At 51.4% G+C, this 16,708-nt stretch overlaps 1 protein-coding gene across 9 annotated transcripts in view; it reads right to left on the bottom strand.

The window, feature by feature from the left end:
• Positions 1–370: 370 nt before the first annotated feature.
• ABCC1 (ATP binding cassette subfamily C member 1 (ABCC1 blood group)) overlaps positions 371–16,708 on the bottom strand; it is a 187,297-nt gene continuing 170,959 nt past the window's right edge. For 8 of the 9 annotated variants that reach the window (XM_039478044.2, XM_074381615.1, XM_039478045.2 and 5 more), the window contains 5 exons: positions 11,391–11,537; positions 9,778–9,936; positions 7,031–7,197; positions 5,146–5,340; positions 371–2,516 (listed from right to left, as the gene is read on the bottom strand). In XM_039478044.2, coding sequence (XP_039333978.2) covers positions 2,408–2,516; positions 5,146–5,340; positions 7,031–7,197; positions 9,778–9,936; positions 11,391–11,537 — 777 coding nt within the window. In that variant the 3' untranslated portion in view covers positions 371–2,407. Of the gene's footprint in view, positions 2,517–5,145; positions 5,341–7,030; positions 7,198–9,777; positions 9,937–11,390; positions 11,538–11,775; positions 15,878–16,708 lie in introns of those variants that run through there. The other variant, XM_074381618.1, reaches the window with a different exon arrangement.

Raw genomic sequence — 16,708 nt, 5'->3', positions numbered from 1 at the left:
ACCTGTGTCTTAGAACCTGACAGAAGCTACGCGTACCACACACATCACTGCTCACAGGGTGTGTATGATCAGCCTCATTTTACAAAAGTAAGTGAGGCTCAGAGGCTAAGTGACCTTCCCAGGGTCACATGAACAGCAAATGACAAGAGCAGGACTCAAGCTAGGGTCTGTCCACCCTGCGGCTGCCCCGCCTTCCCACTGAACCCCACCTGACGCGCGACCTCTAGGACTCGCTCTTTCTGGCAACAGCTCCCACCAGAGGCGACATGTTTGTCAAAAGGAAAGAGAAACAGGAAGATCGCACATCCTGACAGTGCCAGAGGAGATGGCTGGAACCCTGGCTGACACCCTGAAGGAAAGGGAAACACCGTTTAGAAAGAAAGAAAATATATATATATATGTATTTTTTTTTTACTGCAAATGTTCACGTTTCCAGTGTAAGTCATTACAAAGGATCCCCCAAAACTTGGTTTACCTAATGCAAAAGAATGGTATAACTTACAAAAAATAAATATATTTTTACCTAAAAGAAAGATGCTCTCTGGCTGTGAAGTCGGTGGCATAATGCTTTTTGAGACAAAGTCTCGCTCTGTCGCCCGGCTCCGGCTAGAGTGCAGTGGCACTATCTCCGCTCACCGCAGCCTCCGCCTCCCGGCTTCAGGCGATTCTCCTGCTCAGCTGCCCCAGTAGCTGGGACTACAGGCACGCACCACCACGCCCCGCTAATTTTTGTATTTTTAGTAGAGACGGGGTTTCACCATGTTCCTAGGTTGGTCTCCATCTCTTGACCTTGTGATCCGCCTGCCACAGCCTCCCAAAGTGCTGGGATTACAGGCGTGAGCCACTGTGTGCGACGGAAGTCGGCGACATAATTCTTAGCAAGTATGAGTCTTGGGGCAGCCGTCAGCTCTGGCTGCTTTCTGGATTTCGCTTTGGGCTCCAACCAAGACACTCGAAAGAACAGGCTTTAGAAGATGCTGCTTCTCCATTTTCTTCCAGGAACACAAATGCAGGGCGCACGTCTCACTACTTGCTGGGAATGTTACTTCTCAGCACAACAATGCTCCTCCTAAGAAGTTCAAGTTTTGAGACTGTTTTTCTCCCTGGAGCAGTATTTAAAAAAAAACCACCGCCCAGTATTCAAAGACGGGTTCTTTTCGTGTCCGGAAGAGCAGCAGAGACTACATGTCAGGTTGCCCCCTCGGCAGCTAACTGGATGCCCAGGGACAGAGACTAAACGCTAGAAACAAGGAAAAGATGCGCGGGATGCTTTTTGGTACCCACTAGTAATACTTGGGAGGTACTTGTGTTATTTACTTTGAAAGCTTCATAACCATGACCAGGTACCCGGAGAAGGAAAGAAAAGAGGCAGGAAGAAAAAAGAAAAAAGAAAAGTCAACACTGTGAGCAACCAGCACAGCTCTGGGCTGGGCCCTAACACCTCTGCTGGGACGAGTGCAGTCGCCGTCCAGCCAGCTGCCTACTCTCCATCCCTAGTTCTAGTCAACGTCAAATCCCAATGAGGCCATCTCCTTAATATTCACCCCACATCAATCGTGGAGGGAACAGCAGTAAGCGTTGATTGTTCTCACACTGTTGAACAAAAGAAAGAAGCAAGGGACAGCCTGGAGTGGGGGTGGGTGGGGAAGGGAGTCCAAGACGGAAAGTCGACTCAGAGGCGATCCCCCAGCGCTGCAGTTCCAGCTCCAGGTTATCTGTTACTCCACCCAGGTCCCTCCCAGGAGGACAGGCGTGGGAGGGCACAGGCTGCCTCCGGCCCGAAGCAACACCTGGTAGAGGTGGCACTGGGATGTCGGATCCCAGCTTCTGAGTGCCTGGAAGACCGGATGTCAGTAAGAGGGCCATCCAGGGTGCTGGGACGCTGCCCATGGGAGAGAATGATTTTCAGCAGACCCCTCGACCTGAAAACTAGCAGCCCCAAGGAAATGAAGCATTCCGGGTGGACCCAGACAAGGATGTCAGTGGTGATGGGAGCCAGAAGCATCTCAAAGACTTGGAATCCACAGACTTCGGCTGGAGAGATCCGAGGCAGGAGACTGGATTTGGTCACTAGGATCTTCTGTACAACCAATGACTCCTCTGCGGAAAGCACCAGAAGCACACTTGCCTTCCCGGGGGCATGAGGTTGTCTGTGTGTCTCGGGGCACCAGAGGCCAGGGCGTGCATGTTTTGGGTTGCACACATCTCTATGTCTCTCCTGTGTCTTCACGGCCAGTTCCAGGCAGGGGACCAGATGGTGGTGGCTGCTGCTTTAGATACGTTTTCTGGGTTTGGTTTTATTTTTTGGTTTCAGTGTGGGAGGCTTTGTTTCCCAGGGGCACTGGCTCCTCCCTGGATGCTGGCATGTAGGCCCTGTAGTTCTGTCCACATAAGCCAGCTCTGGGGCTCACACCAAGCCGGCGTCTTTGGCCATGCTATAGAAGAGACCCCTCTGCTGCAGGAGGTCCGAGGGGGCGCCATACTCCCGGATTTCTCCTTTGTCCAGGACGATCACCCTGGAGGGAGAGGGTGTGCAGACACGGGGAAGGAGAGGGGTTAGTGCCTCATGCCCCTGGGACACCACCTGGGCAAGTCACTGCTTTGGGTCAGGCCCTAACACTTTCTGCTAGGACTGGTGCAGTAGCCTTCCAGCTGGCTGCTCGCCCTCCATCTCTATTTCTAGTCAATGTCAAACTCCCATGAGGTCACATCCTTAGTATTTACCCCACATGAATCATGGTGGGAGCAGTAATAACAGCGTTGACTGTCCACATTCACTGTTCCATTACATTCAGAGTAAAATAAAAAGATCTTACCACGGTCTACGATAAAGATTGGCAGCATTTTTGTGAAAAAGGCCAGAGAGTAAATACTTCAGGCTCTGCAGGCCACATGGTTTCTGTCCAACTACACATCTCTGCTGTATTTAAAGTGTGAAAGCTGCTGGTGACAACAGCAAATGAACAGGCATGGCTGTGTGCCAATAAAAATTTATTTACAAAAACAGGCAGGGGGCCAGATCTGGCCTGTGCACTGTACTTGACCGGCCCCTAATATTTGAGGACCTATAGGATTTGACACTGCCCAGGTCTGACCTCACTTCTGTGTCCTGTATCTCAAAAGCACCAACTCAGCATCTGTCACATAGTAGGTGGTACTCAGTGAGCTAGAAACGTCCTGTCTGTTGGGTGCAGAGGCTCATGCCTGTAATTCTGGCACTTTGGAAAGCTAAGACAGGAAGATCGCGTGAGGCCACGAGTTTGAGGCTATGGTGAGCTGTGATCTCACCACTGCACTCTGGCCTGGGCCACAGGGTGAGACCCTGTCTCAAAAATAAACAAAACAAAATAAAATAGAAATATCATGTCACTCCCCTGCTTAAAACCTTCCTATGGCTTTCCAGGATTCTTGGAATAAGTTCCAAGCTTCTCACTGTGGCTACATGCTGCTCTAAGATCTGCCCCTGCCTACCTTTCTGGCCTTGTCTCCTCAATTCCAACCTCCAACAGCCTCCTCATGCTAGCCTTCAAATTCATTAAGTGCATTAATTCAGTTTTACATTCAGCTGTACCAGCTGCCTAGAATGTTCTTCCTGTAGATCAGAGGTTGGCAAACTGTGGTCTGCAGGCCAAATCTGCTACCCTGCCTGTTTTTATTAATAAAGTTTTATTAGAACACAGCCATGCTCATTCATTTGTGCACTGTCTGTGGCTGCTTTCACAAAGCAACATGGGAGCTGAGTAGCTGAGAGGCCACAAGCCCACACAGCTGAAACTATCCCAGCCCTTAAAGAACAAGGTTCAGGATCACTATTCCAGACCTTCCCACGGCTGACTCCTTTTCATGGTTCAGCTCTCAGCTAAAATGTCACCTCCTCAGAGGTGACCCATGCAAAACTCAAAACCCCCCAAGAGCCTGGCAGCAGAGCTGCATTTTGACTTTGTGGTTCCAGGCACTGATGCCTGAGGTGCGGGGGTGGCATTCTCCACACAAAATGCTGAAAATTCTATTTTATGACTGTGTTGGCATAAATAGAACCCAGGTTGGATTATACTCTTTTTTGGCTGGATTTCTTCTTTTTTTTTTTTTGAGATGGAGTCTCGCTCTGTTGCCTAGGCTGGAGTGTAGCGGCATGATCTCAGCTCACTGCAACCTCCATCTCCCAAATTCAAGCAATTCTCCTTTCTCAGCCTCCAGAGTAGCTGGGATTACAGGCACGCACCACCACACTTGGCTAATTTTTGTATTTTGAATGGAGACAGGGCCTCACCACGTTGGCCAGGCTGGTCTCAAACTACTGACCGCAGGTGATCCACCTGCCTCGGTGTCCCAAAGTGCTGAGATTATAGGCATGAGCCACTGCACCCAGCCTGCTTCTGATTTTTAAAAGAAAAGTAAATCTTTCCGTGGGCCCCAGGCACTGGGCCTGCAGTGCTGGATGGAAACCCTGGCCCTGCCTGGCAGTCACTATCCTGTGTCCCTGGCAAGTGTCCTTCCCAGCACCTGCTGCCCTCTGGAACCCTGTTGGTTTGTTGCTCTGTCCAATTTTTGTCTCCCCCATCTACTAAGCTACTTGGTCCCAAAAGCAGGGACCTTGTCTGACAGCAGCCCCCAGAGTCTGCAGCGTCTGGAAGCAGGGCAGGTGTGCTCTGCAGACACACTGACAGAATGAATGACTAGAAGATGTCAGAAATACCTGGTACCACCAGGCGCAGTGGCTCCCGCCTGTACTCCCAGCACTTTGGGAGGCCAGGGAGGACCGATCACCTGATGTCAGAAGTTTGAGACCAGCCTGGCCAACATGGTGAAACCCTGTCACTATTAAAAATACAAAAAATAGCCAGGCATGATGGCACATGCCTGTAGTCCCAGCTCTTCAGGAAGCTGAGACAGGAGAACTGCTTGAATCCCAGAGGTGGAGGAGGCAGTGAGCCGAGATGGCGCCACTACACGATGGCCCGGGCAATGGGGCGAGACTCAATCTCAGAAAAAAAGAGAAACACCTGGTACCATCCAGGATGAAGAGCGGATCCACCCACTGGGCTGTCACTCGGCAGAAGGACAGTGTTGAGTGACTGAATAAATGAATGAGCCAGCGAGTGAGGCGAACTCCCCAAGCCCAGAGGCCACCGTGCCAGGCATTACCTTGTGTAGTCCATGATGGTGTTGAGCCGGTGGGCGATGGTGAGGACAGTGCAGCCCTCGAACTGCGTCCGGATGGTGGACTGGATGAGGTCGTCCGTCTCCAGGTCCACGGCCGCCGTGGCCTCATCCAACACGAGGATCTTCGTCTTCCTCAGCAGAGCCCGAGCCAGGCACACCAGCTGGCGCTGCCCAACACTTGACCAGAAGAAAAAGACCAGGAGACAGTGTTGGGTCAAACCGCCCGACCCTGAACCTAGGCCCAGGCTGGAAGGAGTGAGACGAGACACTCTGTGTTGCTTGACAGGACAGCCTCACTCCCAACAGCTGTGCCTACAGCAGACATCACTCATCAATCGGAACACATCTCCCACTCAGCAAGATGCAGAATCTTCTCAAAACAGTGGCCCACATCTACAAACCTCGCACTTTGGGTGGTCAAGGTGTGAGGATTGCTTGAAGCCAGGAGTTTGAGACCAGCCTGGGCAGCAAAGCTACACCCTCTATCTCTCTAAAAAAATAAAAATAAAAATAATTAGCTGGATGTGATGGCACACTTCTGTAGTCCCAGTTACTTGGGAGGCTGAGACAGGAGGAGTGCTTGAGTCCCCGAGTTTTGAGGCTGAGATCAAGCCACTGTACTCCAGCCTAGGCGACAGAGTGAGACCCCGTCTCTTAAAAAAACTAAAACAAAAAAGAGCCGGGCACAGTGGCTCACACTTATAATCCCAGGACTTTGTGAGGCCAAGACAAACAGATCACTTGAGGCCAGGAGTTCCAGACCTGCCTGGCCAATGTGGTGATGATACCCACTTCTCTACTAAAAATGCAAAAATTAGCTGGACATGGTGGCAGGCACCTGACATGCAGCTACTTGGGAGGCAGAAGGAGGACAATTGCTTGAGACTGGGGGTAGAGGCTGCAGCTGAGATTGCACCACTGCACTCCAGCCAGGGTGACAGAGTGAGACCCTGTCTCAAAACAAAAGAAAGAAAGAAAGAAATGGCCTCATATCCATGCCTCCCTGTCCAACTGTGGGGCCGCGACAGTTGCTCTGGACTCAGACATATACCTTGCTTTGGCCAATGGGACACCAGCAAACATAAGACCAGCCAAAAGAAAACTGTGAGATGAACATGGGCTTGCACGCTCTGGTGCCCCTGTCACTGCCATGACAACATGCCCAAGCTGGTCTGCTAGAGAATGAGGGATGTACCCTTCCTGCCCCACCTGAGGCCAAGTAGATAAGCCAACAGTCAGCTGACCCGAGACACGCATGTGAGCCCAGCCAAGATCAGCAGAGCCACCTGGATGACTGCTCTCAAATAGTGGCAATGATCCCTGCTTTACGGCTGAACGTGACTGAGGCTTGGTGGTTGTCTCGGAGACGGATAACTGAACCAGAACCAGGTACTCACAAAGAACACCACAGCAGCACCCCAGAGGTACCCGTGCTGTGCCAGGCATTAATGCTTTAGCTACTGGGTCAGGGACAGAGCTCCAGGATCCTGGGAGAATTGAGACAGCTGGAGTAGTACATGGGGACTTGGAGGGCTCAGAGCAGCACTAGTGACCAACTGTACAGAGCCTTTCTATAGTTTAACAACTGACAGCCACTCTCAACTGAATGGAGCCGGTGCGTATACAAGGAAACACATTGGCCATCCTGGTTATAAAAAGCCTCATGGTATAAAAAGCCTGGATTAAGACCCATTTTACAGATACAGAAACTGAGGCTCCAAAAGGTGAAGTGACAAATGGGTCATCTGCAGCACAACTGGGACTCAAATCCAGGTCTACCACAGGTCTGGACAGAATCTTCAAACAGCCCTACCGAGGTGGCACCTATGAGACCTTATCCAGTGTCCCCCAGTCCACCCCCACCTACCTGAGGTTTTCTCCGCCTTCCGTGCACTCATGGTCCAGCTTGTCAGGAAGGGCTGACACGAAGTCCTTCAGGTGAGCCAGCTCCAGGGACGTCCAGACTTCTTCGTCCGAGTATTGGCTGAACGGGTCCAGGTTCATGCGGAGGGAACCCGAAAACAAAACAGGGTCCTGTTCAGAAAGAAGAGCGTGGCGGCGTGTGACACCTAGGTCACGCTGAGGTGGGTGGAGAAGAGCGTGGCGGCGTGTGACACCTAGGTCACCCTGAGGTGGGTGGAGAAGGGCGTGGCGGCGTGTGGCACCTAGGTCACGCTGAGGTGGGTGGAGAAGGGCGTGGCGGCGTGTGACACCTAGGTCACGCCGAGGTGGGTGGAGAAGAGCGTGGCGGCGTGTGACACCTAGGTCACGCTGAGGTGGGTGGAGAAGGGCGTGGCGGCGTGTGACACCTAGGTCACGCCGAGGTGGGTGGAGAAGAGCGTGGCGGCGTGTGACACCTAGGTCACGCTGAGGTGGGTGGAGAAGGGCGTGGCGGCGTGTGACACCTAGGTCACGCTGAGGTGGGTGGAGAAGGGCGTGGCGGCGTGTGACACCTAGGTCACGCTGAGGTGGGTGGAGAAGGGCGTGGCGGCGTGTGACACCTAGGTCACGCTGAGGTGGGTGGAGAAGGGCGTGGCGGCGTGTGACACCTAGGTCACGCTGAGGTGGGTGGAGAAGGGCGTGGCGGCGTGTGACACCTAGGTCACGCTGAGGTGGGTGGAGAAGGGCGTGGCGGCGTGTGACACCTAGGTCACGCTGAGGTGGGTGGAGAAGAGGTGAGGCATAAGGACTTCCGGCCAGGACTGCTGAAGGTGGGCTTTCAGAGCTCCTTGGAATCCCTATTTCCTGAGATGTTAATAATGGAGAAAAAGGCCAGGTGCAGTGGCTCAGGCCTGGAATCCCAGCACTCTCCAAGGCCAAGGTGGGCAGATCACTTGAGGTCAAGAGTTCGAGACCAGCCTGGCCAACATGGTGAAACCCTGTCTCTACTAAAAATACAAAAATTAGCTTGATGTGGTGGCGCACACCTGTAGTCGCAGCTACTCGGGATGCTGAAGCAGGAGAATCACTTGGACCAGGGAGGCGGAGTTGGCAGTGATCCAAGATCCTGCCACTGCGCTCCAGCATGAGCAACAGAGCAAGACAATTTTTCTCAATAATGGAAAAAAAAAAAAAGTCTGGAAAATCTGAGTTTGGCCGAGTAAGACCGACTTCCTTTCCATACAACTTTCTAGAGCCTTCACTATGCAAGTGGGTTGAGAGCCTTCCACAGGTGAGCTGCAGCACAGGTAATTCCTAATGGTCAAGTCCTGTAGATTTCTCACCTATCCTCCAACTTCAAAAGAGAACCTTCTGAGAAGCTTTAGGGAAGATGACACTGAAAGGCAACATGTTAAGGAATCCACCTGCAGGGGCCGGTCTAGGAAACCCTTATTTTGGTGGCGCATGTTGGCTCACCCCTGTAACCCACTCCTTGGAATCACTATTTCAATAATGGAGAAAAAGGCCAGGTGCAGTGGCTCACGCCTGGAATCCTGGCACTCTGGGGGGCCAAGGCAGGCAGATCACTGAGGTCAGGAGGTGGAGACCAGCCTGGGTAACCTGGTGAAACCCCATCTCTACTAAAAATACAAAAACTAGCCAGGTATGGTGGTGCATGCCTGTAAGCACAGCTAATTGGGAGGCTGAGGCAGGAAAATCGCTTGAACCCAGAAGGTGGAGGTTGCAGTGAGCGGAGATTGCACCACCACACATCATCCTGGGAGACAGAGTGAGACTCTATTTAAGAAAAAAAAATCCTCATTTCTTACCCAATACTGCATGTTCTCACTTACAAGTGGGAGCTGAACTGTGGGTACTCATGGATGTAAAGATGGGAACGACAGAACCGGAGCCTCCGAAAGTGGGGGCAGATAGAGGAGGGTAACGGCCGAGAAACTCTCTCTCAGGTACTGTAGTCAACATTTGCGTGATGAGATCCACAGAAGCCCAAGCGTCAGCATCACACAATATACCCAGGTAACAAGCCTGCACGTGCACCCCGCAAGTGTAAAATAAAAAGAAAACATTATTTGTCTAGTTCTCAGAAGGCTGAGAGATTCTCATTCTGACTCTGACAGCAGAGAGAGAAGATGGTGTCTTTTTGGATTTTTCTAGATGCTTGGGAAACTAACCCTTGTGGGGACAGGAGGTAGGGAATGATACTTAGTGATTTCTCACACTGTGACTCATATGCAAAAAGGAAACTGAGGGAAGCAGCAGCAGCATAGCCTAAATTCAATACAATGAAGGTCAGTCGGGCGCGGGGGCTCACGCCTGCAATCCCAGCACTTTGGGAGGCCAAGGCTGGAGGATCATTTGAGCCCAGCACTTCAAGAGCAGCCTGGGTCACATGCTGAGACCCCACCACCACAAAAAATACAAAGAAGATTCAGCTGGGTGTGGTGCCATGTGCCTGTAGTCACAGCTACTCAGGAGGCTGGGGTGGGAAAATCGCTTGAGCCTGGGAGGCGGAGGTTGCAGTAAGCCCAGACTGAGCCACTGCACTCCACCCTGGGCAACAGAGTGAGACCCTGTTTCAGAAAAAAAAAAAAAAAAAAAATACAGTGAAGTAGGGCCAAATGTATGTTTGTCCCCAAAATATACATACATCGCTGCGAGTGCACCCCCAGGATGGACCAGGCCTGGCTCGCCCCCGGCCGAACCCAGACCCACCTGGGGGATGATGGTGATCCTGAAGCGGAGGTTGTGCAGGCCGATCTTGGCGATGTTGATGTCATCGATGATGATCTCGCCTTCGGCAGACTCGTTGATCCGAAATAAGCCCAGGGTCAGAGACGACTTCCCAGCGCCCGTCCGCCCCACGATGCCAACCTGCGGGACAGAGGGCCCAGGTGTGGTGGGAACGCTGGCATCTGGACTTGTGCCCGCCCCACAGCGCCCTCTTCTCTGCCCCACCTCAGGCATCAGTCATCTGGTCGACCCAACTCCACAGGCCTCTCCCTCACGCGCTGCCCAGAGATACTCCTTTAAGGGTGTTTTGGCCAAAGGTTACAAAAGACTCTCTTCCCTTTGCCAGGCTCCCAGAAGGAATTTCCCAGCTTTTGTAAGTTACTAGAGACCTCCAAAGAGATACACAACAGGCAGAAGGAATTTGCAGCAAAGCCCTGTTTGTTTCCACTCAGGTAACTACTACCTAACACTCAGGTAGTTACTCATTTCCCCATGCTGTTTTTCACCTCTCTCACGGTGAGTTTCCCATTATGAGCTGTTGAAATACCTGAAAGATTCAAGCGGCTCTTCCGTGCCCTTTGCCATGGCCCAGTCTCCACACATCCTCCCTTGAAGGAACTAGTTTCTCTAGCTAAAGGCCAATGATACCATTCCTCATCTGCAATTCTCCCGGGGCTCTTAAGAAACGGGCTTCCTCTACCCTCCTACAGGGTGTCACAGAGCAGCATGCGTGCAAAACTTCTCATGACGTTAAGATATGCCATGAAGACTCAGAGAGGGCTGGGGTGCGGTGGCACACACCTGTGATCCCCACACTGTGAGAGGCCGAGGTGGGTGGATCACAGAAGGTCAGGAGATCAAGACCAGCCTGGCCAACATGGTGAAACTCCGGCTCTACTACTACAAAACTTAGGCAGGTGTGGTGGGATGTACCTGTGGGCCCAGATACTCAGAAGACTGAGGCAGAAGAATCACATGAACCCGGGGAATGGAGGTTGCAGTGAGCCAAGATCAAGCCACTGCACTCCAGCCTGGGCAACAGAGCAAGACTCCATCTCAAAAAAAACCCCAACAACAACAACAAAACCTTCTTCCAGGGGCCAGGCATGGCAGCTGACTCCGGTAATCCCAGCACTTTGGGAGGCTGAGGTGGGCAGATCGCTTGAACTCAAGACTTCCAGGCCAGCCTGGGCAACACAGTGAGACAGAAATGAGCCTAGCGTAGCAGGACACGCCTGGCGTCCCAGCCACTTGCAGAGCCCTGCCTCAAGAGGCTGTGGCTGCAGGGGGCTGAGATCACACCCCTGCACTCTAGCCTGGATGACAAAGTGGGTCACTGTCCCAAAAAAGAAAAATATCTTCCAGAACCTATCTGTGGGACTCATTCAGTCTTGGGGCTCTCAGTTCGCCTAAAGCCTTCACTTCTGCAGGTTGGATGCGTGCTGACAACGTTGACAGCCACAGTCCATCCCGTCCGCTCCCCCCCCCAGCGGCCATTGTCCCAGAGGTGTGGAGGCGTGAGTGAAGGGCTGAAGCCGCAGCGAGGTTCGCCTGCTCCGTGGCACCCTGTGAATGCGGAGGCGACGTGTACCCACCTTTTCTCCCCCGTTGATGGTGACACTGATGTGCCTGAGAACAAGATCCAGGCCCTCTCGGTAGCGCAGGCAGTAGTCCCGGAATTCCACTCGGCCCGCCTGGGGCCAGCTGTTGGGAGGTGCTGTCTCCTGGATCTGCCAGGGGGCCTTCGAGCCCAGCAGCAGAGGGAGAGAGTGAGGAACCCCCAGTCTATGCTGCAAAGCCGTGACTTCCCCGACCGCCCCTCCCTGTCACTCCCTCTGCCGCCCGAGGTGACCTCCCAGGCTTCAGCACTTCGGGTTTGTGCTTCCTGAAATGCTCTTCCCCAGACAACCCCCGGGCATCCTGAAGGCTTCCGGTCCCGCGTGCCTCTGTCGCCTCCTGCGCCACCTTCTCTTTCAGAGCACGGCCTGCCTCTGGCCCTCTTGGGGCTCTTACACTTGAGTGTATTCTGTCTCCCACACTCACTGCACCATCCGCTACGTGAGGACAGTCTCTAATTGTTCACCGCTGTATCCTAGGGCTCAGAGCACACAGTAGGTACTCAGTAAATACTTATGGACAGAAACAACAAGAGTGACACCGTTGCTGACATGGTAAGTGAACCAGTGGCAGAAGGCAAAGACACTGAGGGTGCGTGGTCATCACTCAGTAGGTCAGAGATACCTTTTGTAAAGCTGTCACCTCTCTGTCATTGGTAATGGCTGACCGGACCACAGTTGCTCACTTTTGTCTGATGTTCATGTTCACCTTTCTCTTAAAATAACGGTACAAATGACTTGTATATACACTGCTCTTTTCTATTTTTTATTTTTCCATTGTCCTCCAGCCTGGGCAACAGAGCACGTTGCCCAGGCTGGAGAGCAATGGCATTTCAGCTCGCTGCAACCTCCGCCTCCCAAGTAGCTGGGATTACAGGCAGGTGCCACCACGCCCAGCTAATTTTTGTATTTTTAGTAGAGACGGGTTTTCACCATGTTGGTCAGGCTGGTCTGGGACTCCTGACCTCATGATCCACCCGCCTTGGCCTCCCAAAGTGTTGGGATTACAGGCGTGAGCCACCGCGCCCAGCCACAGATATTGTTCTTAATATGAATATAGTAAACTTTAAAAAATTTAAATAGTTTAATTTGCAACTTTTTAAAATATAATGTAAAATAAATGTTGCCCCTAGATTCTTTTTTTAAAATAACTAATTTGCTTTTTATTGCATTTTAGGTTTTGGGGTACATGTGAGGAACGTGCGAGATTGTTGCGTGCCGTCTCTCCCCAACTCCCCACCCCCCACTGTTCCTCCCCTGTTCGGCCGCCCCCCCGCCCAGATTCTTTTAATGTCAAGGAAATGAGTAACAGCTTGTCAGAGACCTCCTATGGAGGAAATAATTTTTTACATAACTATCATTAGGTTGGATAAGGTAACAGATACATTTCAGCCTAACCAGTGGCGGCACATTGCACCCGTGTCTCTAGGCCGATGCAGAATTTTAAGGTCATAGACAACAGAGTGATATTCTACGCACAGACTGGCTATAGGTATTTGAGGAACACCACACAGAGATTTGTAAAAATGATTCTGCAAAGTCTACACCATGGTCTCTGTTTCTCTAAAGTAAGCGTTTGTGATTTGTTCCTCATACAAAAGTCAAAAAGAAACAAGAAAACAATCACATCAATCTTGAAGTACGTTTCAATGTTGGGTGAATTTCTGTTTTTAGACACCAATAAAAGTTATTTGTTTGATGAAAAAAATCTAAAACAATAAATGTTTATGGAGTCAATGAAATGAGTGGTCTTCTCTGGACAGTGCCTCACCCAATCCTCACAGCAATCCCATGTGGGGTCCTTCCATTACCTCAGTTTACAAACAGTGCCTCACCCAATCTTCACAGCAATCCCATGTGGGGATCCTTCCATTACCTCAGTTTACACACAGTGTCTCACCCAATCCTCACAGCAATCCCATGTGGGGTCCTTCCATTACCTCAGTTTACAAACAGTGCCTCACCTAATCCTCACAGCAATCCCATGTGGGGGTCCTTCCATTACCTCAGTTTACAAACAGTGCCTCACCCAATCCTCACAGCAATCCCATGTGGGGGTCCTTCCATTACCTCAGTTTACACACAGTGCCTCATCCAATCCTCACAGCAATCCCATGTGGGGTCCTTCCATTACCTCAGTTTACAAACAGTGCCTCACCCAATCCTCACAGCAATCCCATGTGGGGATCCTTCCATTACCTCAGTTTACACACAGTGCCTCATCCAATCCTCACAGCAATCCCATGTGGGGTCCTTCCATTACCTCAGTTTACAAACAGTGCCTCACCCAATCCTCACAGCAATCCCATGTGGGGTCCTTCCATTACCTCAGTTTACAAACAGTGCCTCACCCAATCCTCACAGCAATCCCATGTGGGGGTCCTTCCATTACCTCAGTTTACACACAGTGCCTCACCCAATCCTCACAGCAATCCCATGTGGGGGTCCTTCCATTACCTCAGTTTACACACAGTGCCTCATCCAATCCTCACAGCAATCCCATGTGGGGTCCTTCCAGTACCTCAGTTTACAAACAGTGCCTCACCCAATCCTCACAGCAATCCCATGTGGGGTCCTTCCATTACCTCAGTTTACAAACAGTGCCTCACCCAATCCTCACAGCAATCCCATGTGGGGTCCTTCCATTACCTCAGTGTACACACAGTGCCTCACCCAATCCTCACAGCAATCCCATGTGGGGTCCTTCCATTACCCCAGTTTACACACAGGGGACTGAGAAACAGAGAGGGGAGGCAGCTTGCCCCGGGACACACAGTCTGCTTCTGAAAAGCAGGAGTTCAGCATTTCCTGAGGCCACAGCTGCATGTGGACTGGGCCAGGTTCAGGGGTTTTAGCCTCAGAGAATGCATGTCCCTCCAGGGCACACACAGGTGGGGAACCAGGCTAGAGAGTACATGGCCAGGCTCAGAGCCCATAACAAGAAAACGTCAGGCAGCCTTTAGGCAAGACATTCAGCCCTTTTGTGGGTAATGCTATAAAACAACAGTGCTGCATGGTGGCTCACGCTTGTAATCTCAGCACTTTGGGAGGTGGAGGCGTGGAGATCACTTGAGGTCAGGGTGGGGGTAGGGGTGCCATCAGGCATTACTGTGATTATTTATTATCACTGCTGTTCCTACTCGTGCTGGTGTTCAGGGCCTAAGAAGGCAGTTATGAAGGGCAATGTGACAGTCCCAGCTGTTCTACAGAGCCATGTGGGACCTTGATCAGACCACCATGTTGGCCAGGCTGATCTAGAACTCCTGGTCTCAGTGATCTACCCACCTTGGCCTCTCAAAGGGATGGAATTATAGGCGTTGGCCACTGTGCCCAGCCTTGTATTGATTTTTAAAAAACAAAAACAAAAAACCAACAAGCGTATCTCTATTTTATAATTTACATACAAAATTGAAGGGGAGATGCTATGAGAGCACAGCGAGGGGAATGGAGAGAAGCATGTGGAACTTTCTATCTACATATGAAAATACTTGTAGATACAGACAGAATAGTGGTAGGACTAATGAGGGCAATTACTTTCTCTTGTGTTTGTCAAATACGCTCCGAAAAATATGAAAGTAACTCAAAAGCAAAATGCTTTTAAACACTGAATTTGGGACAGGCACGGTGGCACAAGCCTGTGATCCCAGCACTTTGGGAGGCCGAGGTGGGCAGATCACAAGATCAGGAGTTCGAGATGAGCCTGGCCAACACGGTGAAACCTCATCTCTACTAAAAATACAAAAATTACCCAGGCGTGGTGATGCGCGCTACGTAATCCCAGCTATTCAAGAGTCTGAGAATCGCTTGAACTCGGGAGGCAGAGGTTGCAGTGAGCTGAGATCACACCACTGCACTCCTGCCTGGGAACAGAGCAGGACCCAGTCTCAAAAAAAAAAAAAAAAAAAAAAAAATTCAATCAAACTGCGTGTTTTAACTAGGAGAATTGCATGGCATGTGAAATTCATACGTCAATAAGGCTATTATAAAAACCAATGAAATAAATAAGCTGGGCGGCATGGTGGGTACCTGTAATGCCAGCCTGCAGCCTGGGCAAAAAACAGCAAAATTACATTTCACAACAAAAACAAAAACAAAAAAACTAATGAAATACCCAGTAAATGAATTCAATGTCATAGTGGAAGCTGACAGTGTAATGCGCCCTCGGTTCCTCAGGGGGGCACTCACGCCCTTCTTACGATGCTCACCCGTGCCAGGGGACCTGGTTCACCCAGTCAGAACGTTAAAGGAGTGAGCAGAGGTCACCTCTGTGAGTTTCTGGGGAGGGCAGACCTTACTTGAGGCCTTGATCTTCCTCCTAAGGGGTATTTCCTCAGGGGGCAGTGTGGCATGACTCCCATGGTACTGAATAGGGCCTCCGAGGCGGCACAGGCTGAAAGCCCAGGCCTGCCATGTGCCAGCCATGGAATCCCGGCCAGGTCACGTCACCTTTTCGTCTGTTTCCTCACCTGTGAAACGGGGGTAGTAACAGCATGAAAATCATACGGCTGGGCCGGGTGCGGTGGCTCCCACTTATAATCCCAGCACTTTGGGAGGCCAAGGCAGGCAGATCACTTGAGCTCAGGACATCCAGACCCGTCTGGGCAACATGGCAAAACCCCAACTCTACTAAAAACACAAAAACCAGCCGGCCGTGGTGGTGTGTGCCCGTGGTCCCAGCCACTCAGGAGGCAGAGGTGAGAGAACCACTTGAGCCTGGGAGGCAGTGAGTGAGATCACGTTACACTCCAGCCTGGGCAAGAGTGAGACCTGCCTCAGAAGCCAGTCACAGGGCAGGGTACAGGTGGAGTGCGTCACTCCGTTAAAACGTTTGGGTCTGGGCCGGACACACTACGCGGCACAACGGGTATCCCTGTCATTAACTGTGGGGGGGGTGTCACCAGGCATGGCTGTGATTATCTGCTATCGCCGCTGTTCCTGCTCATGCTGGTGTTCAGGGTCTAAGAAGGCAGTTATGAAGGACCATGTGACATCACAGGTGTCTGCAGACACGGGTCCCAGTCCCGGCTGTTGTACTGCGCCACTTGGGGCCTTGAAGCCACCGTTCCTCCCCAGGTCGCCTTTTTCCCCATCTATAAAAAGGGGACTGGGGTTCAACGACTGCCAGGCTTCCCAGACTTGGTTCAGTTCCCGACTACATCATTTGTGAATCTCTTGTTTTAATACACCCAATCAACTCACTTACACCTCATTTCTCAACTTACTTCAGAGGAAAATTTATTACCATCGCAAATGGAAGAGCAGTATTACCTTCTGTAACGGGAGCCTCCCATACAAAT

This window comes from Saimiri boliviensis, chromosome 12 (genome assembly GCF_048565385.1).
Source record: "Saimiri boliviensis isolate mSaiBol1 chromosome 12, mSaiBol1.pri, whole genome shotgun sequence".
NCBI lineage: Eukaryota > Metazoa > Chordata > Mammalia > Primates > Cebidae > Saimiri > Saimiri boliviensis.
The sequence above is the reverse complement of the archived record's forward strand: the minus strand, read 5'-3'. Positions and strand labels throughout refer to the sequence as shown.